The sequence below is a fragment of the Uloborus diversus genome, chromosome 7 (assembly GCF_026930045.1).
Source record: "Uloborus diversus isolate 005 chromosome 7, Udiv.v.3.1, whole genome shotgun sequence".
Lineage (NCBI taxonomy): Eukaryota > Metazoa > Arthropoda > Arachnida > Araneae > Uloboridae > Uloborus > Uloborus diversus.
The window spans coordinates 139264634-139280573 of NC_072737.1; the positions used below are offsets into that span (position 1 = coordinate 139264634).

The 15940-nt window shown below is 34.3% G+C and overlaps 1 protein-coding gene across 1 annotated transcript in view; it reads left to right on the forward strand.

The window, feature by feature from the left end:
• LOC129225674 (integrin alpha-PS2-like) overlaps positions 1 to 15940 on the forward strand; it is a 161114-nt gene that overhangs the window by 125466 nt on the left and 19708 nt on the right. Inside the window, 8 exon segments of the mRNA XM_054860148.1 lie at positions 2892 to 2959; positions 5301 to 5448; positions 6718 to 6813; positions 7246 to 7325; positions 7491 to 7515; positions 7517 to 7581; positions 8961 to 9063; positions 14238 to 14402. Coding sequence (XP_054716123.1) covers positions 2892 to 2959; positions 5301 to 5448; positions 6718 to 6813; positions 7246 to 7325; positions 7491 to 7515; positions 7517 to 7581; positions 8961 to 9063; positions 14238 to 14402 — 750 coding nt within the window.

Sequence of the window (15940 nt, forward strand, 5' to 3'; positions counted from 1 at the left end):
AATTTCTGTACGTTCAAAGACAAAAATGCAGAATATTCAGACATCCGAGTTCTGAAATCCATCTATAACAAGAAGTTCCGTCTAGAACTAGACGAGCCTACTTTCCCGTATACCCATACTACTTTCTAGTACCTGATCAATATTCTCAAAAATAGCTAAAATCGCAAATTTTTTCAAACATATTTTTTTTTAATATTTTAAGCTGATTTCTAGGAATAAAATATTCCTTACTTTTCTTCAAAAAAACGAACAAATAAAATAGCAGCACCTTTTAAACAAAGCAGCTAATACACTTCTTTCCATTACAAATTTTTTTTAACAGCTTTCAAAACGAAAAAATAATAATAATAAGTTCATTAAAATAAATACATCTTATTAAAAAAATCGTTTCTTTTTCCCCTGTTGCCGAAAATAATTTTTTAAACGAATTAATGCACTTACCAAAATAATAATAAAAAAAAACAATAAAATGTCAACTTAAAGAAATAATTTTCATTGTCAAAAAAAAAAATCGTCTGCGCATATTTTTCGAGTTTATTCACCGAAAACTAAATATCTAAATTAAAACTTTAGCGTGAAAATAAAAACAAATCATATCAACAATAATTATTTCACAGTTAAAACCACAGCAGCGGAGTCGGAGTCGGAGTCAATCTCATTTTGGGATAAAAGAGTCGGAGTCGAATATCCAAGAATCGGAGTCAGTCATTTGTCCTCCGTGTATAAATGTTTGCCAAAGCTACGAAGTCAGAGTCGAAGTCGGGGAGTCGGAGTCCGATTAATTGTCGGGAACAGGAGTCAGAGTCGGGGTAGGGGGGCCATAAATTCTCGGAGTCGGAGTCGGGAGTAGGTCCTCAAGAGCTATTTCCAACAAAGTTTGTTTGAAGTAAATCCGCCTTTAAGTTCGGAATCTATATTGACTTTCAGTTTCCCCTTAGGCGCTAATGTTAAGAGATTTGAACTGTTCAAAATTGAACGAAAACTTGTTCAAATCAAAAAGATATTTACGATACATGTTTTTTATCAAAAGTTTTTCCCTACAAAGTTTGTTTAAAGTCACTTCGCTTCTAAGTTCAAGATTTATTTTTGATTTGAATTTCCCCGTAGGCGCTAATGTTAAGTTTTTTTGAACTGTTCAAAATTGAACGAAAAATTGTTCAAATCAAAAAATGAATTATGGGAATGAGATGTCCTCGCCGAGATCTTTCTAACAAAAAAAAATTTGTTCGAATCGGACTATTCATTCAAAAGTTATTAGGGGGGGACAGACAGACAGACCGACAGACAGACCGACAGACAGACCGACAGACAGACAGACAGACAGACCGACAGACATTTTTCCCCATCTCAATACCCTACTTTCCAATTTTTAATTTTTCAATATTTATCTAACTATTTTATTTATTTTTGACTTTTTTTTTTGTTTTTCGGAATATTTTTAAGATGTATTAAGCCTTCTTTCATGCTTTTTTCTTCTTTCTCTGATTTTTACTGGGAAAGTAGGCTAAAAAGGAAATTAAAAGCATTTATTTGTAGCTCGGCAGGAAAAGCGGTGGTTAAAGGAATACCAAATGTTGAAAAAGAAGAATGCTGTTTAAAAAAACAACAGGCAGTCATAAGGACGGCCGACAGAAAGCTTAAAAGCTTTTTCCAAATTGGTCAATGCATTCAAACTAAAATTTCATTACATGTAAATTCAAAATTTTATCAATTGTCTGGTTTTCACATTTATCTGCACGCTTCCAGCAGCAATTACGAGCATTTCGAGTGGTTAATTCCTTTTTTTTAAATCCTTTTTACAAACAAGGAACTTATTGTATTCGCAAAAAAATTTTCACTCAAAAATCGACCTTCATTTCCATTTTACTCACCCCCGAATGAATGATGAGTTTTTTTTTTTCGACTCTACCACACGTGCATAAGTGCCTAAGAACGTATAGGTACGCGAAATATCCATTTTGACGATTCTCGAGTTAATTACAACGAGTTTTCTCGTGACGTCTGTATACGTATGTATGTATGTGCGGATATGCGTATGTGCATATGTATGTCGCATAACTCATGAACGGTATGTCCTAGAAAGTTGAAATTTGGTATGTAGACTTCTAGTGGGATCTAGTTGTGCACCTCCTTTTTTGGTTGCATTCGAGTGTTTCTTAGGGGGTCTTTTGCCCCTTTTTGGGGGAAAATCCTTGTTAATTTCGATGTAAAGTCAAGTGATGTTACAATTTGGCGGACACTTGTCAATATATCGCCATTCTTTTGGTCACCAAGTTTTGTCGCCAACTTGGCGACAAATTTGGCGATTTGTTTTTTAAAATTTGGTTTCAATTTGGCCACTGTTGGTGATATTTAGAGAGTAAACTATTGAATCACATTAAAATTGTCAATAATGGGAAAATGACATTAAATTGGAGTAAAAGGAAGTCATGTGAGGTACACATCAGCTCGTTTCAATACAAATATTGATACGAAATTTACAAAAAAATAAATGTTTTGTTTTTATTATGTAGATTTCTATTTTAAACTAGTAACGCAAAAAGAAGTTTTCACTTTTCAAAAATTAGATCTAATATTTTAGTGATAGAAAATCTGTCTTTAATAAAGAGAGTATCATATCATTTTGATCAGCTCTTGTAACCTTCCTTTGGTTTTTGTATTGTTAATAGCATTTGATGCATAGTATTAATAATAATGAGTTTACACTTAACTTCGAATCTTGCTTTTTTTTTTTTTTTTAAGTAAACTGCTAAAGCATAATATATTATTTTATTGTTTTAATTAATGAGATAATTGGCTTCACAATTTATTGTAAGCAACTTTGCTTCGGTTGGCTAATTGTTTTTGTTTTTTAAATTTTTATGTGTATTTAATTTTTATTTTTGTTTTAGCTGAATATTGAGAAAAACTGTGGCAAAGATGATATTTGCATTCCTGATCTACAGCTTTTCGCTGTGTCGTAAGTATTTTCTTAACATTGAAAAAAAATATTATACTTTTAACACTCAGTTAAGCACTCAAATTGAACAAAAAACCTAAATGCATGATTTCAATAATATTGAAATTTCCGAAATGGAGTCGTATCCAAAATTTTAAAAGTATTTTTTTCTGAAAGAGCATGCTTAAAAACATAGGATCTGACCACTTTTTAAATAATTTATTTAAGTTTAATATTTTAAAAAAATTACTTAAATCGTTGCGCTTTGATTGTTTACACTTCTGTCGTGTGACATCACAAATGATGAAATGCCATTCAATGTTGTCATTCACAGAACAAAATATTTAATTCGCATCTTTACTCACGTGTATTGGCAACGATATGGTTGATAGTAAGCGTAGAGCGCAATTTTAATTCGCTCCTTGATTATCATAACGTGGAAACGAAGTAGAAAGATGCGCCAAATTGCATCATTTGTGACGTCATAAAGACCATGCCTTGTTTGAAAAATCAGACATTTTAAAAAATTAATTAAAAAAAAAACTGTTGGGAAAATGGAAGTATTTTCTGGGTCTATGTATTTTTTTTTGCTCATTCTATCCATTTCAATGACTAAAAGTAGTACTTTTGACTGAAGGAAACCACCCCATTATAGTTAAAATAAAATTGAGTTTGAGTTCCAGTTCAGCATAGTTCTTTATTTGTTTGCTTTAAGCATGTGTCAGTGTTATAAGGTATAGGATGATTAGTTAATGCCTAAATTAGGCAGTTAAAAATTTTAACACAAATTTCCTAAACTTATAAAGAAACCAGTTAATAAATGGCCAAGTGCAATGTTCACTTACCATAAATATGACTTCAAAAAAAAAGTATTTCTAAAAATATTTTGACTTTAATTATGTCTTTTTAAAACACTTTTAATTTTGGCTATAATCACTAAAAAACTTTTACTTTTAAATGTGGGTATCGGAAAAACTAAAATACTTCTAATTTTTAATACGTTTTTCCAAAAAAATGCCTTTCTAAGAAACTTTTAATTTCAAATACATCTTCCGAAAAATATTTTGTAAAAAGCTTTTAATTTTAAATACTTCTTTCGAAACAAGCTTTACATAATGTCCTTAAATTTCCTATAATAAATGTTATTTTCTGGCGTAGAAAATCATGAAATTTGCATAATATCAGAATGAATTGTTGCTATCCTGAAACTGATAGCTTAAAGTTGAATAATATTTCAAAGAGAAGTTATCTGACTTTTTAATGAGGACGGAGAGAAGAAGATATTTTCTAAAATGATTTAATCTATCTTTGTAACATAAAAGTTGGGTCCGTTTTTCAAATGACGTTAACCTGCTTCTCTAATTTTGAGATGACAAAATAATCTGAAAACATTAATTTGATTTATATTGTGAGAAGAACGATATAAGATGTATACTTTAAGAAGATTTCAAGTTGTTTAAAGTATTTGAGAAAAACAAATAGCATTAGTTAGCTAGATACTCAAATAATATTAGTTACACTGAAAAAAATGAAGTTTTCAAAAATGAGTACAGTCATGCTTTCAAATTTTCTTGAAACCTTTTGTTTCAAATATGAGTACCCATGTTTCCAAATAGTGTGCTGAATTATTTTATACTCAAAAATGAGTATATAATACTCAGTTTTAAAATTATTACATATTCAAAAATGAGGATAAATACCTCAAAAATGAGCACACATGTTGATTTGAGTATTTGATGGTTTCAAATTTGAGTTCCACGCAGTCGGAGCCATTTTAAATCGCGATATGTTCAAATTTGAATACTTTTCGTCATTTTTGAAATTGTTGTTTTTAGTGTGATAACTCACAAATGAAGCAGGAACTTAAAAAGTTACCTCCTGAGAAATGCAAAGTGTTCGTCGCCAGCGATGTTTGTGGGAAAATTTTGAAATCGCAGCTCAACCTGGCTTTTCTCACTCCCAAGAAGGTCTCAACTAAAATTTTGGAGGGGGAAAAATTTGAATTTTGCCAAATGAAATTCCGGTTTAACGGGATGACAAGCTACGAGCATGCACACATATCACACATACATAACATTTAATGAGAAGAAATATTGGATATCATTAAAAAACAATATGTTTAAAAAAAGAAGAAGAAAAGAAAAGAAAAAGAAGAATCTCAATGTTGTAATATTGTTTCAAGTTTGCCAAATCGTGAGCAAAATTTGCCGAATGTGGAATTTTTTGGGAGGTCGCAGTGACTCGCAGATCCTATGACCATTAATTTACATTAGCATCATTAGTTATCAGTGAAAGCAAATTTTACTGTTGCAAATTCTGATTCATATATTAAACCTGTAAGTCTAATATCTTTTTATTTCAGAAATATGGACCAATATTCTATTGGAACCAAGAAGAGACTCGAACTTGACATGACGATACGTAATGGCGGCGAAGATGCTTTCGAGTCTATGCTTTACGTTATCATGCCTTTGGACGTCAATTACGTGAACATTGACAAAGCAAAACTCGTAAGTACTGAACGTCAATTTTAAATTTCTTTGGTAAGTTGTTAGCATTTTTGAAAGGATAAAATTTCTTGTTTACCGGAAACAGGCGTTATCAACCATTTTGCATGCGCATTTTGCTTTTTCTGAGTATCGGAAAATCTCCAGGCGGAATTGATGCATTTTATTCCTTGAATCAATTGCGTTTTCAGTCTCTTCCTTACTTTTTTGAGCAATCAAAAGGGTTTCTAATTGATATTGCTTCATCGAAAATTTGACCTCTCTATTTCGTGTCGTTGGCATCCGCATTGAGATTGGTAGTTAATAGTCACATGACCCTTTCCAATTTCGTTGAATATTTAATTCAAAAAAAAAAAAGAAAGAAAGAAAAGAAAGAAAGAAAACACGCACACAAGGCGCGCGCGAACACACTCAAAACTTTGACTTTTACGTTAAAACTCATTGGAAGCTCAGCTGTTTTCTGACATAAAATAATATTTAAAGTTCATTACTGTCATGAACTTCTGGGGTTTTTAAAAATTAAACTATTTTCCAAACTTACCAATAGACAATTGAAATTTGTGAAAAATTATAACTTTTAGAAGTGTTGAGTAATCGTCTGGCTGTAATTCGTGATTTTGAAAACTTTTATTCACAACTCCAATAAACTAGAGGGGACGCTGCAGCCACTGTTTAATGGCGGATGAAAAAGGTAAAACAAACGCATGCCGTAACTTATAACTTGCTTTGACGCTTAGTGAATGACATCGATTTTTTATCGTCTTAGTGGGAAGCTTTCTTTTCTATTCTTCTGAAATTACATTACGCCACAAAAGCAAATAAGTCCGAAGAATGTAATTTACCCCAAAGAAAACACGTGGAATGGAATGCTTTACCTTTTTCTTTAGTATTATTAATCACCGCAAGGTAGCGTATTCGAGCTCTGGAGTTGCGAATTTGTCCGAAAACGAGTTCAAGTTTTTATTACTTTTTTTATTTTTAAACTTAGAATTAGATGCATCAATATCGTTTCATGAGAGTCTGTTGAATCTGTTAGGCTTCTAGGTTTATGAAAAAATTACCCTATCTTCCAAACTTGACTGACCATATTGCAATATATTAACAAAATGATTGCGTTTTTAGGACTTAAAATAGTCAGTTTAAACTTCACAAAGCTCGATTCTGATTCCTGCGATGAATCTTTAGAACATAAATGAAATTGCTTAGTTTTATCCACAGTTGAAATGTATACTATATGCATGTATATAAACTTTTCGTTTTTATGTTCTCTAGGATTTTCCTATAAGTTGCAGTGGAGCACGGCCTGAAATCACTGGAGTCAACGAATTAGTGTGTGATATCGGAAATCCTCTTCCTGCGAATAAAACGGTAAGAAAATTTTCAATCTGAATTGTTTAGTTTTTCTGTGAAATAAATTGATACAAAACGATAACCTGAATCAATAATTCGTCTGAAACTATAACAACCATTATAACTGACAAGTTGTTAAAACCAAAATTAGAATAACGATAATGATAAATACATTTCAGTAGCTACTGATGTGAAAAAATCGTGGAAACTTCTCCATACTTTTAAATTAAGCAGACGTAACAATTAGTGTGAAGATTACCATTGAATTCAGAGGGTACGTTAATGTAAAAATCAATAGAATTGTAAAGTTTGACCAATAAAGTTGCAGAAATCTTTGAACTTCGATGTAATTCTTTGTAAATAAAATATATAATTTTAGTTCAAACTTGTATATATCTGTACTAAAAGCCATCTTTGTTACTGCAAAACTTATTGTCTTTTATTTCTCAGCTGAACTTCAAAATTCTCTTAGAACCTTCCCGAGTTGTTTCGTCGACGAGTGATCTCGTATTTGCAATGAAAGTCAACAGGTACATAGTAAAAATTACTGGATATCTTTAAACTTATGTATATTTATTTCTGCATTTTTTAAATTAAAGATCAAAATTTAATAAATAAGTTTAAAGTTTGTAATATGTTCTAAAAAAGATAATTAATTGAATTCTGCTTTAATCGCACATTTTATGTTTTTCTAGTACAAATGCTGAAAAAAATGATACCCCTGTTCAATAACGAGCATTTTATCGAACTTCCTGTTCGAGTTGAAGTATCCTTAGCTGTGAGAGGGTAAGTCTGTCGCAGTTGTTTTCATTCTCAATGAGATTACAATAGAGTCCCCTAAACTCGGCATTCGATGACCTGGCCGAATCCAGAAAACTCAACCACACCGTGGAGGGTCGAAAAACTAAGCACAAAAAAATTAAAGTAAGAAAAAACAACATCAAAAAAAGCACTCCTATTGGTTCCTTATCGGTTTATAATTTTCTCATTTGTGTTTGGCTAATCCGCTTGGCTTTTGTCGGATGTCTTTTCATCCATAAGCTCATTATTTTTGCATTGAAAAAGGCGTTCCCTGTAACGCCGAAACACGTGCCTGCTGTTATAGGCAATTTGTGCTTTTTTGACGTTGTATTTTTTCTTACTTTACTGTTCTGCACAAAGGTATTTATTTATCTTATCACGAAAAAAATTATTTTTCGTGCTTTCTCGATAAATCGGCATTTTCACTTATCGGCCACTTTTCTGTTCACATTGTGCCAAGTTTTCGGGGACTTTATTGTAGTGTTAAAAAACAGAAAGTAACTACCCATTTTGTGTGTGATAGTGTAGTGTATTTTTCAAGAAAAAGCCTACGTTTCAGAATGTAAGTACATAATTAGGTAGTGTTTTCGGATCTTTCAGTAGCAATAATTTAACTGAAAACCACAAAGTTAATCTATATACATCGTGATGTATAGGGCGATGTCGAGCTGTTCGAATTTCATCCCCCTGTCGTTTCCGATCACGTGGGCGAAATCGCATCCGATTCCCCAAGTCTATCAAATTTGTCACGTGACCCCTAATTCGAAAACGATAGCGAAGTTAATCCCAGCATTCATTCAAAAATCGAAAGGTTTGTACCGAAATCTGGCAACGAAATGATAGAAATTATCCCTAAGTTAAAATGGTGTTCTAAATTTTAATTATCACTAGAAATTACTACAGCTAAAAAAATAAAGACCTGCAGCTCTGTTTTTTTCCTCTTCAACTTCCAAAACATTTTTTTTTTTCTTTTATTGGACTGGTTAATCCCATTATTGTAACGATATTAATAATGTCTTCCAATAAATTGGTGGTAGCAGAAATAATTTGGGGAAAATGATGTAGTATATTACGCTATTTTCTTAGAATAAGATGTTTATAATCGTATCAAAGCAAAAGTTGTGATTGGAAGATAAAATAAAAAGTAATTTGCTCTGTAAAATCCTACGACTTGTGTAAATAGAATCGTTCAGTAAAGAAATCAAGTGATAAAAATTCTATTTAAAAAGTTTTGATTTACATAGTCCATGCATCCGTGACTAAATTTTGTAACACAAATCTGCAATTAAAATACAGTGTCCTTTTTCATTTTAAGATTTGGAAGCAATAAACTTATCGGAAAATGTTTTATTGTATCTGTGCAGGATATCTGTTCCAGAAGTTGTGACGTATAATAAATCTGAAGAAATTGTGAGCAATAAAACTCGTGAAACAGATATTGGACCGGAAGTCACTCATGTTTATGAAGTAAGTTTAGAACAATATGGAATACTGGTATTCAGGTATATTGATTTTATTTCCTAAACTACAGAGTGTTCTGAAAAAGACTGACTATTTTCAAAAATTTATAGCAATAAAATAGTTAATGATAAAAAAATATTTTTCACAGAAGACTCATGTGGTGGGCCGTAAGTTTCGTCCCCCAAAATTTCAAAATTTTGTTCAAAATTTTTCTAATAGATGGCGCTGCAGGTAGTGAGACCGTAAATCAAAGAAAGACAGAAAGTTACATCATAGTTTTTCGAAAAATGTTTTTAATAAACAAAATTGCACAACAGTATTTTCAAAATGTCTGCCGTGGCTGCAACCATATGTCGCAATCGGAGGAAAAATCGTCGAATTCCAATAATTTTGTTTGACGTAGAGGCTGCAGCTTCATCTATTGACAACATTTGGAACTTAAATTTGGAACGTTGGGGGGCAGCGGCGTACGCAGACAAATCAGTTCGGGGGGGGGGGGGGCTGAGCTCGAAAGTCTTTGAGCTGGGGGGGGGGGATACTTATGAACTGTAGCTAAGAAAAGTTCATGTATCGCTTTTCTGATATCAATACGAATGTAAGATTTCAAAAATACATCATAAAAAAAAAAAACTTGTTCTTTATTATAATTTTTATAATTAATTTTGAAAATTTCGGGGGGGGGGGGGGGCTGTATCCCTATCAGCCCACCCCCTGGGTACGCCACTGTTGGGGGGGGGGCGAAACTTACGGCCCACCACATGAGTTTCCTGTAAAAATTATTAATATATCATTAACAATTTTCCTGTTATAAATTTTTGAAAACAGTCCGTCTCTTTCAGACACCCTGTAGTTTTCTAGAGGCATGTTCTGGGCATCAGATTGTTTATAATTAACTTTCAGCTTGGCGCACTCCTAGAATCTAGAGCCACTCTATTTCCAGCAGTGGTGTAAGCCAAGATTTGATTTCGCAGGGGGTCAATATGCACTAGTTACCATAAATTAAGGAAACTATCACAAAAATAGCGATAGTTACTTCAGAAATTACCCAAACGTTGTAAAATTCGAAAGTGTTGCCAAGTAAGAGTTGCTGAGTAAAACTACAATATGCAAATTAGAGGCGCTGCAATCAGAATACGTCATCTGCGAGGAGCATAAAAGTCCATGTTTGATCGCAAGTCTACAAATTTTGCTGTGATATGGACAAAAGAAATCTGAGATTGCCAATTTGTAACAATGACCTCTAGGCACCATTTGTTTGCAGAAATACGCTGGAAAACCATTGGGAGACACGAGGCAGGACAAAGTCAAACAGAAGAGGGCAGATGGCTAAATGTGACTTCTTCTGTGGTTCATTTGAAGCCGATTTCCAACTACAAATTCCTCATCCTGGAGGTTCAGTCAAGGGCGGCCAACGGCTACGACAAGCACTGATGACCGATATTTGACGTTATGCACAAGTAGGAATAGAACTGCTGTTCCAACTCATCTCAGATCTTCCTTTGCTGCAGCCACAGGAAGGTTGGTGTCTACATCAACCATGCTTAGAAGGCTTCCCGAAGATGGTCTGTATGCTAGTTGACCAGCCTTTTGTGTGCCACTCACATCAGGCCACGAAAGACTGTTTGCAGTGAGCAGGACAGCACGTCCGCTGGCTCCTGGTCAGTGCAGAGCTGTTCTCTTTACAGATGAAAGGTTTAGTATAAAGAGCGATACTAGGCGCTAGTTGGCGTGTAGAGAACCTGGAACCCATTATCTTCCGTCAAACATCCGTGAAAGAGATGCATACGGAAGCGGCAGTGTCTGTGTTTGGGGGGGGGGGGGGCATCTCGTTAGGTAGACACTCAGAGGTCTTCCAGGGGGAGTTGTGAACGCTCAGATTTGTAGAGATGACATCCTTAATACTTATATGCGCCCGTGTGCCTGGTCCGGATGATGCTTTCCTGTTACAGGACGACAACACGAGACAACACAAGACTCGCATCGTAGATTATTATCTTCAACAGGCAACAAATCTGCACATGGAGTGATCAGCTCTCTCCCTGGATTTGAATCCTATCGAGCACGTTAGGATGCTTTAGGCACGTCTAGTTGCTATCAGTTCGCCCCTCAGACCCTTGGCACAATTGACAGCATCACACATCGCTTTGCTGTATTGCTTCTAGACTCTACGCCACTGATTCCCAGTCTGCCGCGTGCCTGTAACTGAACCATTCAATCAATCCTTTTCGTTCTAAGCAGAAAAAGAGGCAAGAAAAACCTGGCCTTAAATGGAAAGTTCTAAAAGAAGAAATTGGTAGACTGCCATCTAGGAGTTTTAATTAATATCTCCCGCTAACTAAAGTCGTACAGGAAGGAAATCTTCCTAAACATGATGCCTGAAAAATTACAATTCTTCCGATACCTGGTTCGATGGTTAGTTCTCTGGCATTCTTGAGGAGTTACGACGACATATATATATAAATAGATACTATCGGTTTTGATAAAGTAGACGATTTGTATCATTATTTTACAAGTACAAAATGTTTTTGAAGTATCTTGATACTTCATACTTTGATACGTAATGGTTCCTTATAGTCAAATATTTTGAATTTAAAAGTCAAAAAACTTCAGGAATAAAGTACCAAAAAAAAAAAAAAGAAAAAGCGTAAAAATGTCATATTTTTGCAAATATACGTAGATTGAGCAAATAACTAAATATGGCAGCTAGCTGCAAATAGAGCATTTAGTCATTTATTACAAAAAAAATAACACTTTTTTTTTCCTGTAAAACTGTACGGGGAAAAAACAGGGAAATAACAAATTATTCCGAAATAAAATTAATGATTAATTTGAGGTACCGAGGACGAATAAATTGCGAGAAAGTAAAATACACGTACATACAGTGAGAACAGGTAATGCTTTGAAAGTGTAGTTTTGAATTACTAGATTGTCAGGTAAATTGCAGTCTTGCTATTGCTTGCTTTTTATGCCGTGCATGTTTTTTTTTACTTATTTATTTTTTTCTTTTGATAAAACATGTACGTGTGTGCAGTGTGGATTGTGTGTGTCGCTTAATTGACCGCATGAAAAAATAGAAAAAGAGGCTGATTCTCACAGTAAAGAAGAAGAAAAAAGCTTTTATAAGTGCTGTAAAGTAGATTTGATTTGACGGAATTGAGTCTTTATACAAAAATTTTAATGCATACTTTACTGTGAAAGGGTTCCTTAAATACCAACGTTAAGTTTGCCAAACTTCAGGCCACACTTGAATTGACAGTTTTTGACATTTGTATGCGTTTTCGCTTTAAGAACGTGTTTATTACAGCTTTACGGCAAACAGCTGTGCTCTTCAGGCCAACTCAATTTTTGATTGGTTCAGTCTTTTGAGGGTTAATGGGTTTACCGAACTCTGTTATCGATTGCCCGAAGAGTAACTTAGCATTAAGTACGTCCCAATTCGCATACGCTTTCCCTTCTTGCTGACGTCATCACATTTAACGGTGAACTGTCGCTCCAATAATTTGCAATTTATCACCCAACTATGAAATAGGCTTCGAGACTTCTTATTAACTAGTCAAGGTATGACGGGTGAAAATTGCTTCTTCATTTGAACGAAACCCATTGCCTGTTTGGTGATATTTTGATAGTTGAAATTGTAACCCTAACTCCAGTGGATTAACCCTAAACTCCAGTAAGCAGCTTTCATTGTTGACAATTTTTTCGTTTTTTCATTCCCCTGAAACGACACAGTCTTACCAGTAAAATAGTTAAGTTACCGGACCGAGTTCAGCCTTGTCACAATAAAGCCTTTCCCTGCATGTTAAACATTTCCAAAACATATTATTAATAAATAAATATATCTTAACTCTAACTGCCATGTCTTAAAAAGCTAACACAAGTTTTCATGATCAAATTTTTATTGCGCCTACCATATGGTCCTGTCTGGTTTTATACCTGAGCAAGGGAACTGTTAGGCGAAAGCAAAACTAGTGTACACTACTCTTGATTTCCTTAAAGGAGTATGTGTACTCATAGTAACAGGTCAATGCGTAATCCGATAGCTTGAAAATAAAACAATACTAACGTGAACTGGAATACCTTACTAACCCCATTATGCATTTTGAAATTGACTAACATCTTCAAAGTAAAGGTCGAAACATTATTGAACGAATGTTTACATTGTTTTATTTATTGTGACCTATGACCTCATTGAGTCATAGCTGGGGTTATCATATTCATTAAGTGACACGTAATCCTGAAGAACTTGGCAGTATGCTTGCCGCGTAAATACAGCAATAAAAACTAACTCAATCGATAAAATTATTATTTTTTACTGCAGTTCTATTTAACACACTGGACGCGAAAATCTACCTGCTGTTCCAATGACATCACGTTTCTGCTGATATCTTTAGCTGATTATGTTATAACATTAGTGTGGAACGTAAATGTAGTTAGTTTTATTAGTTGCTTGTGAAAGTAGAACTCCAAGCAGGGACTGTGAAATACCTAACGTTAGTCCATGCGAGGCTATGTGTTTGCAGGCGACAGAATATATGTTAGACTGTCAATACTCAACAACTTCACCCCTCCTGAATTAGCAGGATATGTGCAGTTTTGCCCCGATCACAGGTCACGATAGGTCACTGGGACCTTCCAAAAGTTTCTTTATTCGGTAAATTTTGTGTGACGATTCGGCAAAATTATCATCATTCGTCAAAATTTGTAGTTCCATTTGGCAAAATTGTCATCATTCGGCAATATTTGGAGTTACACGGCAAAATTATCATCATTCGGCGATATTTGGTGTTCCATTCGGCAACATTATCATCATTCGGCGATATTTGGAGTTCCATTTGGCAAATTGAGAATTTCCGCCCTCCCAAAATTTAAAGTTCGGGGCGCCGCTGGATATGCACCTACTCCTCCTCCAAACGCATCTGTGAGCTTTGTAGGTATCTCTTTTGAAATGACGATAAACTAAAAGACATAAATGCTGTAAATAGAACCGAACTCGGATCCAAGCCGCCCATAGACTGACCTGAAATTACAAAGACTCTAAAAAATATTATAGAAATTGAGCCATTGTGTCATTTGCAGTTGCAATTGAAAATCTGTCAGTTCTAAAACAATCCCAAACTAACAACAAAATCCTTGATAAGTATCTTACTTTACCAAATTTTAAATGCTATCTATCTTTTCAGGTTGGTAATCAGGGTCCAAGTTCTATCAAACAAGCTGAAGTGTACATATTGTGGCCAACTTATACCTTGGATGGTAAATCTTTACTGTACCTGATGGCACAACCTGATGTACGTGGTAGTGCTCAGTGTGAAAAGATAAATAATGTAAACCCACTCAATTTACAGGTAAGTTCAATGTATAGAAGTTAAAAATCTCAATCTCACTATTTTAAGTAAATCAAAATACATTGGCAGCACTTATTTGTGATGTTAAGTTATAGCATTCAATACATCGATTAAATAGCTTTTCAAACTTTTTGAAGCTCCACAAAGCTCAGTCAATAAAGTCCGTTTTGTAAATTTAAGTTTCAACTATTTGTATTTTAAACTACAAAAAATACAGAATACGACATGGAAGTATCTCCTTTCGTTAAGAATAGCTGGTAGCATCGATTTTTTTTTTCTAGCTAAGTCTCACGCTTAATGCACACAATGTCATAAAGTGAAGGACGTGAAACAGGTCACAAAGTTATTACACAAAAGCAATTTAACCCAACGTTTTAATTCTTAAGAAAGGTTTCAGTTGTCGAAATTTGTAGCCTGACACTGAAATACATGTGTCACAATAACAACGCACTGACCGTCGTATTGACAGCATTGACGAGCTAGCTTTCAGCTTTCGTTGATCACTATACGTTGTCGTTGCATTAGAGCTACAAGCCATAACTGTAAAAAACCTCTTTAAATCTTTCTTGAGATCTAAAATGCTGTGTAAAATCACCTTGGTGTAAAAAAGTTGTGACCTATTCCGCATCCGTTAGTTTTTCAATTTGTGCGCGAATCATCTTAGTGCAAAAAAGTTGTGACCTGTTCCGCATCCGTTAGTTTTTCAATTTGTGCGCGAATCAACACTTCAGCAATGCGTTGCGACCATATGTTCCCATTCGCAATTCAAATACACTATAGGTTGCGCTGCAGACTCTGGCTAATGGCGGTTGAAAGAGATAAAATCACCTCTTTTGTAGCATGTGATCTGTTCACTGTTAAAACCATGGGTTCCAGACGAGAGAATATATTCCCCCTAAGGTGAAGGCATGGCACCGAAGGCTGCCATACTAGCCAGGAAACGCAGCTGGGGTGCGAAAACAGCAGGCAATCGCAGAATGAATCGTTACGCATGCGCGTTGACTTCGACATTCATTCAACCACTTCAATATGGCGGACGCAGGATCAGTAGCTCGATGTTACGTTCACATTGAATTAAGTAAAATATTGGATTAAAACTCTTCTAGGATTAAAACTTTCGAGGATTCAACTCCAAAATAACAAGTAAGTACAGCTTTTGATCACTTTGTAGCTTTCAGGGCTTTCAAATATAGTTAAAAGTGTTTTTAAATGTACGTTTACTGCTTTTTATTGTTTAACAGTTACTGCATTGCTATTTCCAACATTCAAACCGATACTAAAAAATATCCATCATTATTTTCTTGAGTACTCGATAAGCAACGTTTAACCACCACATTATTGACCAGCAGTAAGATAATAATCAACAAGTGAGATGAAATAATGAAAAAAATGATTCTTGTACTTCGTAGATTATAAAACAGAATAGCAAGCGGGAAAAAATGAACTAAAAAATAAAACTCGTTCCGTCTAGTTTTTTTTTTTCATTCAAGTGTTTGAATCATTTCCTGTTAGCGGTTATCTAATTGGTATTATTTTGT